General features: G+C 34.7%; 1 protein-coding gene across 2 annotated transcripts in view; it reads left to right on the forward strand.

Moving 5' to 3' along the window:
- The window catches only part of VAPA (VAMP associated protein A), a 70,371-nt gene extending 61,821 nt beyond the window's left edge, over positions 1 to 8,550 (forward strand). For both annotated transcript variants that reach the window (XM_074204125.1, XM_074204126.1), the window contains one exon: positions 5,459 to 8,550. In XM_074204125.1, coding sequence (XP_074060226.1) covers positions 5,459 to 5,617 — 159 coding nt within the window. In that variant the 3' untranslated portion in view covers positions 5,618 to 8,550. The remainder of the gene's footprint in view (positions 1 to 5,458) is intronic.
- The last annotated feature ends 6,271 nt before the right edge of the window (positions 8,551 to 14,821 follow it).

A 14,821-nucleotide genomic window follows, 5' to 3' on the forward strand; every position in this document is an offset into this window, starting at 1 on the left:
ACCACACTATTTTTTAAAATATCAAATATGAAGATTCAGTAAAAAAAGGCCTTTAATCTATAGGTTGTGTGTCCAGCATTTAACATGTTACCTGATATTTATTCTTGTTGCTTATTTTTCCAGACTATTTTTGAGTTTAGACTTTATGGTAAGAGTTGGACTTTAGTCAACTCTGGTCTGAGGGTAGATAACAGGTTTAAACTTCATTTTATGTCCGCTTGCTGCTTTCACAGCTAGGGAGTCTATAGAGATTTTCAGTGTTTCAAAAGTGGTATCCTGAGGAGTGGTCTGCCATTGCTCTTCTATGCTGTGCTTTGATCTTTACCTTCATAGAGCCTCAAACCTGCAGAATTCTCCTCTCCTCCTTGAAACTGCAACCTGGCACTAGGTATTGAGGAAAGAAAGTGGCAGATGGTACCTAGTCCTGAGCCCGGGACTAGTTACTGGCATTGCCTGAAATCTCTTTCTGATGAGATGGTCAGTTCCTTTACCATCCTTTGCTCTGGTGCTCCTGTTTTTGTTTTTGTTTTTTTCCCCATTATGGACCACAACATTATCCAAGAGCCCCCTTTTAAGTTTCACACCTGGTGCCACTTGGCACTAATTCCACAACAATGTCCCTGGGGTAGAAAAATGATTCACATTTTGTTGGTAAATTTGGCTTGATATGTATTTTTAAAGTTGCTTAGAGGATAGTGTTGAGAGAGCTTGAATTTCTATCTTCTAGGCTCATCATTTGTTTTTATCTACCGTTCTCCCAAAACTTCTTTCCTCCATTCTCTCAATTGTAGATGATAATCACCTCTTATGTTGAGCTGGTTTTGTATGGGTCATACATAGGCCTCTCTTCCTGGCCAGATCTTTTCCCACAAAATAAATTACCTGTCCCCTGCTACAGTCTGCTTGACCAAGTACATGGAGTATTCTTTTTTAAAAAACTTGAATTTTTTAATAGTATTTTTCCCAGTTATATGTAAAAACAATTTTTAATAATTCATTTTTATAAAATTTCGAGTCCCAAATTTTTCTCCCTCCCATATAGTAAGGAGCTTGATATATAGGATATGTAAAATATTTCCATGTTAATCACAGTTGTGAAAAGAAACAGAACAAAAGAAAAAAAACCTCACAGAAATAGTATGCATCAGTTTGCATTCAGAGCCTATCAGTTCTTTCTCTGAATGTGGATATCATTTTCCATCATGAGTACTTTGTAAGTGTCTTGGGTCATTATATTGCTGAGAAGAATTAAGTCATTCATAGTTGACTGTATAACAGAGTTGATAGTGTAAATGTATACAATATTCTGGTTCTGCTCATTTCACTTTGCATGAGTTCATAAAAGTCTTGCCAGTTTTTCTGAAATTAGCCCAATCATCATTTCTTATGGTACAATAATTATTCCATTACTTTCAGTATCACAATTTGTTCAATTAATCTCCAGTTGATAGGCAGCTCTTCAAATTCCAACTCTTTGTCACCACAAAAAGGAGCTGCTATAAATACTCTTATACTTGTTTCTTTTTATATATCTTTGGGATATAGTTCTAGTTAGAGGTGTGGCTAGATCAGAGGATGTGTATAGTTTGCTTGGGTATAGTTCCAAATTGTTCTCCTGATTTGTTGGATCAGTTCACAATTCTTAACAACAGTGCATTAGTGTATCTCAATTTAACCACATCTTCTCCAACATTGATCATTTTCCTTTTCTTGTCATATTAGCCATTTTGATATTTGGAAGGTGATATCCGACTCATTTTTCTAATCAAAAGTGATTTAGGTGTGGCCTTGGGCAAGCCACTTAACCCCCATTGCCTTGCAAAAACCTAAAAAAACAACAAAAAAAAGTGATTTAGAGCATTTCATATGACATAGCTTTGATTTGTTCATCTGAAAACTGCCTGTCTGTATATTTTAACATTTCCTCCCTTTCTGTGTAGACTAGGTGAATCCTAAATTGTGTCACAAAACAAGAATCAAAACTTGGGTTGTGTCACAACCTCAGTTAACTTGTATTCCTCATCTAAAAAGGAGAGCAATGGAATGAAACTGGAAATTTATTTATTAAACAATTAGTATGTGAGAAACACTATGCTAATAATTACTTAAGATACAAATAGAAAATCTAGACAGTCTCTGCTCTTAGATTACTCATGTTCTAATTGGGAGAGATGACACATAAAGGAAGGATTCATAATCAATTCATAGGAATAAGACTTACTCATGGGCTGTTGGGAATAACAAGTTAGATAATGAGTGTAAAACTTTGTAACTATATAAAGAGCTACATAGATGTTAATTATCACATCATTTTTCTATTTTTTGATAGTAGCTACCATTTATGTAGCTCTTAGATAAGTGTTCAAAGCACTTTACTCAGCTGATGAGTAATTTAGGAATTTATTCGCATTTTTTTTTCTGGAATGACTTAAATAGTTTGATGCAATAAAGTTTTAAGGAAGTTAAAGGATTCTTGATATAATATAACCCAAATACAGAGCTGTTCATCTCTGATAAATCTGTAGTTCAAAATAAAGATAATAACCCAGGGAATTATTTTGAAATTAGTTTTCTATTGACATGGAAAAACTATATGAAACTTTGATGGGGGTGGATAGAGTATTCGTTTAATGAGATTTTTTTTTTATATGTGAGACATGATCTTTAAAAACTTAATTCGATTCCAGCTTGACTGAGGCTCAAGAAGATTGTCAAAGGAATTTTTGGTAGTAAATTTTAAAAAACCTTTAAGTTGTAAAGTATAGGCCATTACCTTAATTTTCAAAAGTATTTTTGGTAAGTTTGTAAGCATTTATATTTATGAATTTATTAAAACTTAAAATTACATTAAAATTCTTGGGTCATCGTTTATAGTCTTCTCCAGAAAGCCAACCTTATGATAGAGTATTTTAAAAAGAAAAAGAAGCACTTCAGCCAGAATTTAAACTGTCATTCATGTGTGTGTGTGTGTGTGTGTGTGTGTGTGTGTGTGTGTGTGTGTTCCCCTGCCAAGAAGGTAGGGGAATAATTTTTTAAATTTAATTTCACCAAAAAAAGAACATTTTGACATACAAAATAGAGCTATACTGTTTGTTTCCTAATAAAATCATTTCCATGGAAAATAGCAACTTTCTGGTCTGGATTTTCTTTTGTTCTCTTTGGTGCTTCTAAAAAAATATTTCAGTGAGTGGCAGGAAGTTTTAATTTCTCATTCTTTGGAATTAGGCTTGATTATTATAATTACAAACTATTCAGTTTTATCACTTCTTTGTGTTCTTCATATTCCTAATTTCTTACAGCAATAATATTCTTCCATGTTTATATACCATAATATGCTTAAGCCATTCCTCAAGTAGTGGAAATCTTTTTTGTTCTAGTTTTTTATGCTATTAATAAAGAAGCAACCATAATGCATATCTTTGAAGTTCATAGATTTAAATTCCTAGCAACTTTGGATAAAAAGTATAGTATAATTAGTATGTATTATATTACATCATTATATTGCTGAGAAGAATTAAGTCATTCATAGTTGACTATATAGCAGAGTTGATAGTGTAACTGTATATAATATTCTGGTTCTGCTCATTTCACTTTGCATGAATTGATAAAAGTTATATATATATATTATAATTTTAGATTGTTTTCCAGAGTATAATCAAACAGTACTATTAATTTGTCCATAACTCTTCTTAGCAGTAGTTATTTCGCTTTTGTCATTTTTACCAATTTTCTGGGTCTGACATGAAACCTCAAAGTGCTTGTAGCAGTCTTGGTTACTAACAGGTTGACTTTTTTCATTTTTTGAATTTTTTTTGGGGGGGGTCTTTGATCAGCTAACTTGAAAAATGACTATTACATTTTGTTAGTTCTCTAAATAGTTTGTTTTTCAGGGATAACCCTATCTTCATTGATTTCATTTTTGAAAAAGATTTTCAATGTGATTCACAATGAATACTTTTCTATTGTTTGTCATCATCTCTACTTGTTCTCTTTGTTAAAGGACTATTCAGGTCACATACTCATTTTGAGCTTATTGTATTTTAGGGCAGCCAGGTGGTGCACAGGATAGAGCACTGGATTTAGATTCAGGGAGGACAAGAGTTTGAATCTGACCTCAGACACTTGCCACTAGCTGTATGACCTTGGGCAAGTCATTTAACTCTGATTGCCTTGGATCAGCCAGGCCATCTCCAGTCATCCTGGTTCATATCTGGTCACTGCACCCAGATGGCTCTGGAGGAGAAAGTGTGGCTGGTGACTTAGCACAGCACCCCCTCACTCAAATACAATTCATGTACTTGTCATGGATCGCGTCACCTCCCTGATAATCATGGTCTTTTTTGAGAATGAAGGGCAAACATCATCATTGTAGTGTGAGGGGTAAGATGTTGCTTTAATCCTAATTCCTGCCAAGTTGCTTTTCTGTTTGCAGAGCACTTCTTTTCAAATAGGAACTTTATCAAATATTGGGTCATTTGGTTCATTTATTTTTGATTTGTTCTTAACTAGTTTTTTTCACTGATCTACTTGTTTTGTACTTAATAGTGTTTTTTTCCCCCAATTACATGTAAAGTTAGTTTGAAACATTCATTTTTTTAGTTTTTTTTTTTTTAAGGCAATGGGGTTAAGTGGGCTTGCCCAAGGCCACACAGCTAGGTAATTGTTAGGGTTAGTATTTGAGGCTGGATTTGAACTCAGGTACTCCTGACTCCAGGGCTGGTGCTCTATCCACTGTGCCACCTAGCTGCCCCTAAAACATTTATTTTTTAAGATTTTGAGTTTCTAATTTTTTCTCCTTTTCCCTTTCCAAGATAAGGAGCAGTCTGATAATAGGTTATACATGTACATCAGTCATGTTGTGATAGAAGAATCAAAACAAAAGGGGAAAACCATGAGAAAGAAAAAAAATTTAAAAAAGTAAAAATAGACTGCTTTGATCTACATTCAGACTCCATGGTTCTTTCTCTGGCAGTGGATAGCATTTTTCATTATGAGTCTTTTGAAATTGTCTTAGATCATTTTATTACTGAGAAGACCTGAGTCTTTCCTAGTTGGCCGTTGCACAATGTTGCTTGTTATTGTTTTCAGTTTTCTCCTGGTTCTGCTCATTTCCCTCAGTATCACTAATCTACTTAACTATTTTTTAACATCAAAGCTTGGTGTGAGGTTCAAATTTCCCTTTTTTCTTTTTCTTTTTTTGAGCATTTCACTAGAACTTCTGTTCCTCCAAATCAATTTTATTATTTTTGTCTCTCTTTATAAAGTATTTCCTTAGTAGTTAGATTTGGTATAGCATCAAACTTGTAAATTAATTTAGATAGTATCATTTTTTTTAAATTTTGGGATGGCCCATCAATAAACACTGAGAATTCTTCCAAATATTTGTCATTTATTACTTCTTTAAGAGTTTTAAAATTATTTGATAGTAAATTAATGAATATCTTTTTATTTTTTGCAGGATGAAGGTTTAAGGCTCAGAAAGGTATCACATGCGGATAAATCTGGATCAAGCTCAGCCATGTCTTTCAGAGAGAATGTCACCAGTCCTCTTCCTTCACTTCTTGTTGTAATTGCAGCCATTTTCATTGGATTCTTTCTAGGGAAATTCATCTTGTAGAGTGAAGCATGCAGAGTGCTGTTTCCTTTTTTTTTTTCTTGACCAGAAAAAGATTTGTTTACCTACCATTTCATTGGTAGTATGGCCCACAGTGACCATTTTTTGTGTACAGCGTCATAATAGGCTTTGCCTTTAATGATCTCTCACGGTTAGAAAACACAATAAAAACAAACTGTTCGGCTACTGGACAAATTGTATATTATCAGATCATCAATAGCAGGTGTCAGTTGCACATTCAGTCCTTTATGAAATTCATAAATAAAGAATTGTTCTTTCTTTGTGGTTTTAATAAGAGTTCAAGAATTGTTCAGAGTCTTGTAAATGTTATTTTAATAATCCCTTTAAATTTTATCTGTTGCTGTTACCTCTTGAAATATGATTTATTTAGATTGCTAATCCCACTCATTCAGGAATATGCCAAGAGGTATTCTGTGGGGAAATGGTGCCTCTTACAGTGTAAATTTTCTCCTTTACCTTTGCTAATATCATGGCAGAATTTTTCTTATCCCTTGTGAGGCAGTTGTTGACTGAGTTTTTCATCCTTACAATCCTGTCCCATGGTATTTAACATAAAAAAATAAAACTGTTAACAGATTCTTGCTGGGTAGCCTGTTTGTGTCTCTTGTATCATTAGAAGGGGATACCTAAGAATTCTTGTGTATAGTAATTTGAGACTAGTGAAGCATTCTCTCTGCACTCAACCATATTTATATGGCTTATTCTGATATTTGTATTTAAATCTGGAAGGAAAAAAAAACACAAAAATGAATCCTGTTCTTGGTCAAGACAAGAAAAGGAATGATAAATTTTGATGCTGCTTTCAGTGTTATGGATGATGATAATCAAAAATTATCTTCACCATGATCATTTGAAGCACAAAAACTGGGGATAAAAGAGTTTTAATTATAGTAAAACTGTGCATTTGTTTAAATGTCTGTTGCATTGAATGTGCCACTGTCCTATCAGTTTCTTTTGGTGTCTTCCTGAAGGAGACTAATTCTCCTTTATCCTAGTCAAGTACTTTTAAACCAAGATAATCATTTTTTAAATCAACTTTATAACTTATTTTAAAATATTAGAACTAGGTGTATTTCTCCTCCATCTCCATCCCCAATTTTACATACAAAGTACATTTCCACAATGGAAATTTGATGTTATTGAGCAAGTCTTAAATATCTTCCTGAAAAAGTGATTTAACAACTCTTTGCAAATTTATTTGTTAACCATAGAAACAATTTTCAATTTAAGAATGCATTTGTGGGATCTGATCCTTTTTGCACCCAGTCTTCTGTCTTGCTTCATTTTGTTTATATTAATTGTAGGTTAATGGAGCAAGGGAACAGAAATTGGAACTAAATCTTAATAAACAAATATGTGATTTTTAAAAAAAATGTGCCTAAGTAAAAGTGAATAGTCTTCCTAACCTGTGGGACTTGATGTGGTGCAGTGAAGTATATTAGACCCAGCTCTAAATGCACATTTTATAAGTTGAGTATAATGTTGTAGAGAAAACAGTATTTGGTTGCCTTCTAGTTTTTTTAATGGACAGATCACATGTATCATGTTATTGCTCTCTCTGGTAACTTCTTGCCTGTGTGCAAAGTCAACTTGAAACGTATAAGTAATGCTTACCTTTCACCATTAGCATGCAAACCACAAAGATACTTCCATGGTGTATGTTCTACTATCTTTGTAGAAATTTTCTTCCATTCTGATAACTGGAAAAGCATGCTTTTAAGAGGCTTACATTTTCATTACATAAATTTGAAAGCATAATCCCTTGGCCTAAAGTTCTGTGTTTTTAACTTTAAATTGGTGATATTTATATACTAACACCTGATGAAAGACCATCTCTCCCCCTCCCCCCCCAGTTAATATTTTGAAGAATGCAATGAAATTCTGTAGGTTATGAAATAGATTTATAAATTTTTGAAGAGAGCATAGAAATCATTTAGGACAACACAATCCCTTCATTTTACAGATGGGGCAACTGAGACCAAGGGAGGTCAAATAACCTCTCTAAGGTCATGTAAGTTAGATCTATTTGCAGGGTGAATTCTGTGTCTAAGACTTAGATCTCCTGATTCCTATGTTGTTTCCAATATTCTAATAAACAATGGTTTCATCATAATAGGGAAGAACTAAAATAGTGTGAGATTCTATATTTTAATGGGTATATGTGTAGTTTCATATCAATGGTGGGATTGTATAATAGGTATCTTTGTTTAATTTTAATCATCTGAGATATAGAGATGACTTCAATGCTTAGTCTTAGGAATGGCCATCTGACATGGTATCAAAACTTATGAAATTGAATCTATTTTTAAATGACTATTATATAAGCTTAATTACACAGTGGGTGATCATGCACTATTATGTGGTTTAGGAAGCATCAATAAAATAGATGTGCACATAGGCATCTTAACCCAGTCTATATACCACAAGGTGCTTTAATATTGTAGGGGGGGAACTGTCTCTTGATTTCTAGTAAACTCTTCATAGCTGTATAAAAAATGTATTGCTCATTTATTTTACTATCAGGAGTTACATTGAAAAGTCCAACTGTTTAGTGAATTATGGAATATGGATTAAATTGTTTGTCTTTGTTCCTTACATGTTTAGATTTTTTTGCTTTGCCTGCTTACTTGTGTATGTAAGCATGGGGAAAATACATCATTGCTAATAGTTAGACTTACAACCAAGTGACTTAAGGCCTTAAGTTCATGTTATGCTAAAATGCACTACTTTCTTTCATTCTTTCTATAACTAATGTACCCTAACTTTGCCCATTTTCTTGTATTTACAAGAAACATGATTTGTATTCCAAGTGTGTACTATGTTTTAAAAGTTTTTTTAAAAATGAAATGGCACTTATAAAAAAATGTAGTGTAAAAGGTTCAGAAATCCTGGCAACTGAAAAGTATATTCTTAATCTCCAATGTAGTTTAGATCAGTATTTACCTTGTCATTAAAATTGGTACTATCTGGTGAGGGGGATACTTTTTAGAATGTGATCTTTTGAAATGTGCCACTTAAAAAAACCAGGTTTTGACAAGACAAAAATAATATTCTTGTGGGATACACTGCAAAATTGTACTCTCATCACTTTAGCTGCATTCAGTTAATAATATGCCCAGAGCTTTTCACACCTATGTGATCTTGGTGTGTGCAGTTAAAAAAAAATAACTTGCCCTTTGTCAGAATTATAGATAAAGATAAGTGATTACCAGATGGAAAACAACAAATTAAGTAGGTAATGAATCTTTATTTTCTAGCTTCCGGGGGTGGGGGGGTACTCAAACAACTGAGTGAATAAATAAACTATTAAAAATAGTGGTGGAGTCTCATTTTCCTTTTTTTTTTGAAGAAAATAAATTTAACAAGACCTGCAAAAGATGTTTGGTTAGCAGCATTCCTGTAAAATACAGATTGTGGTCTAGTCCATTGGGGAATCTTTAATCTTACAGTGACAAAGGGTTTTGTGTGTGTGTGTGTGGTGTGAGTCTGTGATGATGATGATGGTGATGTTTGTCCTTGAGGTGATGCCGTGACATGCACATGCATTGTATTTGAGTGAGGGGGGCTGTGCTAATCATAAGTCACAGCCTCACTTTCTCCTCAAGAACCATCTGGGTCCAATGACCAGATATGAATCGGGACAACTGTAGGTGGCCTTGGATTTGAGGTAATCGGGGTTAAGTGACTAGTGTCAAGTGTCGGAGGCTGGATTTGAACTTATGTTCTGACTCCAAGGCCAGTGCTCTAGGCCACCTAGCTGCCTGTGTGGATAATGGGATTTTAAAGAAGCGAATGGAGAAACACATTTGTCTAGTTCTATCTCACTAATATTAAAGACATTTTTAGTTTCAGAACTCAAGAGAATATAAAAATACCCACTACCCACTGATTGTTTTAGGAATGGTTAGTTTCTTCATGAAGGTAATTGTGATGACTATTGGTCCCCAGAAGAGGATCCTTGAATTTAGTGTCATCAAGGGGTAAAATTTTTTTCATTAGTTCTTAAGACACTTAAATATGTAATAGATCTCTCATTAGCAAGAACTTTAGTGAACTCCATTTAGTTGCAATATTCCCTTGCCAAAGTAGAAATGAATCTGGTCAATTTTTGTGGTCAATTTTGAGGCATTTTCATTTGTTAAGGCAATGGGGTTATTGTGACTTGCCCAAGGTTTCACAGCTGGGCAATTAAATGCCTGAGGCTGGTTTTGAACTCTTGTCCTCCTGACTCCAAGGCCGATGCTCTATTCACTGAGCCACCTAGCTGCCCCACTTTTATTTGTAAATATAGGAAAAATTATAAGATTTGTAAAGCAAACATGCAAATGCACCCTTTTGTTCACAAATTTTTGATGTTTAGATATTTCAGCGATAATGGTTTTATTCCTCACAGTGAGGACAGCACAAGTTATAAATAATAGTATTTAATTTACTGAAGAGAGGTGACTGGAGTCAGGTGAACTTTAGAGTTAGTCCTTAAGATAGTGATTTGGGACAAGTCTTAGTTTTAGTCTCCCAGGAATTTATATAGATAGGGCTTATTATAGGGAGTTTTTGCTCATAAGGAGTTCAGATCTGTCATTTCACCCTTCCCCTCCCATATCCACAACTGTGCCTCCTACTTCTCACTGCATTTTCAGGCGTCTTGCCTAAGAATCAAATATCTTGGTGACCAATTATGACTAATAGAAATTAAAGGTTATTTTTGTAATAGTTTTGTTTAAATCGGGTTTATACTTCTATAGGAAGAAGTCTGATGGCTGGTCTGTGTTACAGTGCTGAAGAAGATGTTTGAAGTACATTTTTAAAATTAGTATTTAAAGCTCAGTAAGCTTTGTTTTTACTATATACACTTCTAATCAAGAAGTTGACCAAAGTGGTTTCCAGGGCCTATTTTCTTTCATGTGGTATCCTGACCTTTCCCCTCAACCTCCCCCCATTTGTATATTTTTCAAAACTTGATAATTTAAAATTTTAAAGGTAAACCCTCAGCATGTCTGAATGTTAAAATTGCAATTATTTTCCATTCTAGTTTCAAATCAATTTTCACCTTTGTATTAAGAGATGTTGTTTTGATGCTTTTAGGTTCTGAACTAAAGGTGGGAATACTTTTTTCCTCTTTTGTGGGAATGGTGGGCCCTAATTGTCATTTTATCTTTCTCCACTCTGCCCCTTCCTCCTTAAAAATTAGTAACTAAACCCTACATCCTAAAGAGGCTTAGAGTAAAATCTTAATATAGATTGTTGTGAAGTACCGATGTATTACCAAAGAATTATTTGAAATCTGGAAATGTTTTGAGATGTCAAGGAAAGAGATGGATTGGAATCCAATACAAAGATAAAGTATGACCCATGTGCTGCCCTCAACTTTCCCAGTAGTGTCCTGAACTACAAGATGAAAATGTAGTTCCTGATATTTATTAAAATGTGTTTGTTCATGGTGGGGTTGTGTGTGTCTCTAAGTCAATATATGCCCCAGGAATCCGTATGTCTAGTTTGGTGGCCTCTTTCTATTTAAGCGTCACACCACTGGATTAGGTAGGCTTTTGAAGGTCTTTACATAAAATTTTTGATCATTTAAAGAAATCTTTCTCATGATTAGGAACTACAGTTGCCTAAAACAATTCTTGGAAGTGACTTCAAGTAATTATGAAATACTTTAAGATTTATAAAGTACTTTGCTTAACAATGTACAAATACAGTATCCTTATTTTGCACAGGAAGAAACCAAAGGTCAAACAGTAAATGGTAGAACCTCATTTTCATTCAATTAAAAATCATTAGGGACACTATACTTAATAGAAACAATTGAAACTAATGCATTCTCCTGGGGTGGGGGAACCAGATATATAAGTAAATACCATATACACACGTATACTTGAAATAGTTTTAGGAAGGAAGATTGTGAGTCAGGAGAGGCCTCTTGCACTAGATGGCACTTGACAGCTTTTTTTTTTAGGTTTTTGCAAGGCAAACGGGGTAAGTGGCTTGCCCAAGGCCACACACCTAGGTAATAAGTGTCTGAGAATATCTTTTTATATCACATCCATTTCCTGATAAATCCCTTCCATCCCTGAGAAAGCCATTCCTTATACCAGAATAATAAAAAGTTTAGGGAAATTAACCATCAAAAGCCTGACACATTGTTCCATACCTATTAGGTCCCCTCCTTCTACAAAGAAGGTGGACACCTAAACTCTGCCCCCCCCCCCCCAACAATAGTGATTGTATATAGTTCTGTTTTTTAGGTTTTTGCAAGGCAATGGGGTTAAGTGGCTTGCCCAAGGCCACACAGCTAGGTAATTCTCAAGTGTCTGAGGTCATATTTGAACTCGGGCCCTCCTGACTCCAGGGCAAGTGCTCTAGCCACTGCACCACCTAGCTGCCCCGAGTGTATATAGTTTTATTGTTCATTTCTGTCATGTCCAATTCTTTGTAAGCCTGTGTACTACACTGTCCATGGAGTTTTCTTGGCAAAGATATTGGAGTGTTTTGCCATTGCCTTCTCCAGCGCATTAAGGCAAACCTGTTCATAAGTGGTTTATTGAACTGGATATTAGAGGTATAGGCAAAGGGGTATTGTGAGACCCAAAGGAGGTAATGGCATTGTAATGTTTTGCAAACCTTAAGCTCTATATAACTGACAATGTTATTAGCCTACTCTCACCAGCCTGGTGATGAATTCATTCTGTGAGTCTCGTCATGCCCTCTTGTTGAGCTTGAGCAATATTTGTAGGACAATACAGGGGTGGGGGAAAAAATGAATGCATATGCACACATTTATATTTAGTCTATATTATTAACATTTTCTTAAGACAGCAAAACAATAAATCAAGCCCTGATTTATAGCACTTGACTCAAGCATTTTAGGTCCCTGGATGTAGTAGGTCTCTTCAGATTTCAATGGAATATTATTCACAATAATATCAATTGTAATTTCATTTCAAATCCATACAATAGCAGTTGATTACTGCTATTTCAACTACATAATCTTAGTTTCATTTTTTAAATATATTTTTTTCCCACAAGGCAATGGAAGCTAATTATTAAGTGTCTGAGGGCTTATTTGAACTCCAGTCCTCCAGATTCCAGAGCAAGTGCTCTATCCATTGTGCCACCTAGCTGTCCCTAAATAGGTATTTGTTTTCGATTAATTTTTGTATTGCTTGATTTTTGAATAACCCCTTGATGTGAACTTTCTCTCGTGGATTGCCTTATTTGTAAAAGCAAAGGGAGGAAAAAAATGTTGAGTTTCTCTAGGTTCCATTTAATCAAATATTTGAATTTGATTATATCATTGGAGATATATTTTGCTTTTCTTTCTTTTTAATCAATATTTTCAAGCAATATGATATATAAGTAGGACAGTTTTCAGGAAGGATACTTACATGCAAGAGTCTCAGACCTTAGACCAGATGGTCATCCACTCTGCTTTTACAGCACACTTTGGCTAAGATGAGGTAAATGAGAAGTTGATATCTTACCGAATCACAGTGAAGTAAAAAGAAGGTTGGATTTGGAGTTGGAGAACCAGGGTTAGAATATTGGTTGATACTAAGTATTCAACTTTGGGCAAACCACTTTACTGTTTTACAATTACTTTATGGGAATTTTATACTTCCCCATCTGTGTGTAATATTGGGTAATAGGCTCCCTCTTGACACAAAAGAGTGGCTTCATTGGGGCCCCCCTTTTTTTTTCTTTTGGCTCATCTGGTCCAGCCCAGTATCTGGTTGTCACTATCTAACATCATCAGTCCTCCTTTACAAATAGTTCAGGTTCACAATGTATCAAAGAACTTTTTTTTGTCATAGTAAAAAGCATTTATTAACCCCCTAGGTTTCTGGCACTATGCTAAGTAAGCACTGTGAAAATATGATTTCATTTGATTCTTTTAACCAACCATGGGATGTAGTTAGTATTATCACTCCCATTTTATAGTTGAAAAAACTGAGGCAGATGGAGGTTAAGTGACTTGCCAGGGTCAATATGCTACTGTATCTATAGTAGTATTCCATACTAGGTTTGAATTTTGGTCTTCCTGATTCCTGGTTCAATGCTCTATATACTGCACTAATGGCCAGGAAAGGCCATTGAAAGGACTGATAGATAATGAAGAACTGCCCACTCCCTCAATATTACATTTACAGAAATTTTCCCATTTTTCCACAATGACACTTATATAATCCTGCATTCTTATAGTCCTATACAAGGTAGGGACTCCTTGGCAAAGGGAAAATTCACCCAATGTGGCTAGAAAAGGGAAATAGAGACTTTTGGTTGTATGGCATTATATCTATAAAGATTGTCACAGCACTACAAGAGATCATTTGTAGTGTGACTCTGAGGGCATGGTGTTCTACAGCAGAAGTCAAGTCAACAATATTTGTTAGGCACCTACTTTGAGCTAGACACATGATAGATACAGTAAAAAAAATATTGCAAAAACAAGTCCCTGCCCTCATAGATCGTAGTCATTTAAAGTGGAGAGGGGGGGAAGGAAGGGATAGATGAACATGCAAACAACTAGATAGAAACATGATAAATAGAGGATAAATTGGAGATAATTTCAGTTGAAAGACACCATCATAAGAATGGTCAGGAAAAGTTTTTTGCAGAAGATGGAATTTTAGTTGAGGCTTGAAGGGAATCCTGGAGGAGAGAATTCCAGGCATAAGGAAAGACTTATGAAAATATACAGGAGGAGGAGAGATGGCATATCTTGTTTGAGGAATAATAAGGAGGTCCAAGTCATTGAATCATATAGACTGTATGAAGTAAGGTACAAGAAGGTAGGACAGAAAAGAATAAGAATTTATATAACACCTACTATGTAGGTGTTATATGTAATAGGCACATATCATCATCACCATCAAAATCGTCCTCATAGGGAAAACAATCTTCCATCTAGTAATGGCAGGAGGAGAGTTGAAGAGCAGGAGCAATGAAGACAGTAGATGTCTAATTATTGGAGGGCAGACTGTAGACCCTAAGTACCAGTGCATCATAGAATGAATGAATAAATGAAAAAAAAACATTTGTTTAGCATAACCTCTTTTAAATATTTGTAATAGTCCCTGCTCTCAAGGAACTCACACTCTTCTTGGGGGAGAAAAATACTTATAGGCAGATGAAAAAAACTAGTGTTCCTAAAGATTTCAGCAATAGATAGATAGTTAACCTTGA

Source organism: Macrotis lagotis, chromosome X (genome assembly GCF_037893015.1).
Source record: "Macrotis lagotis isolate mMagLag1 chromosome X, bilby.v1.9.chrom.fasta, whole genome shotgun sequence".
NCBI classification, from domain to species: domain Eukaryota; kingdom Metazoa; phylum Chordata; class Mammalia; order Peramelemorphia; family Peramelidae; genus Macrotis; species Macrotis lagotis.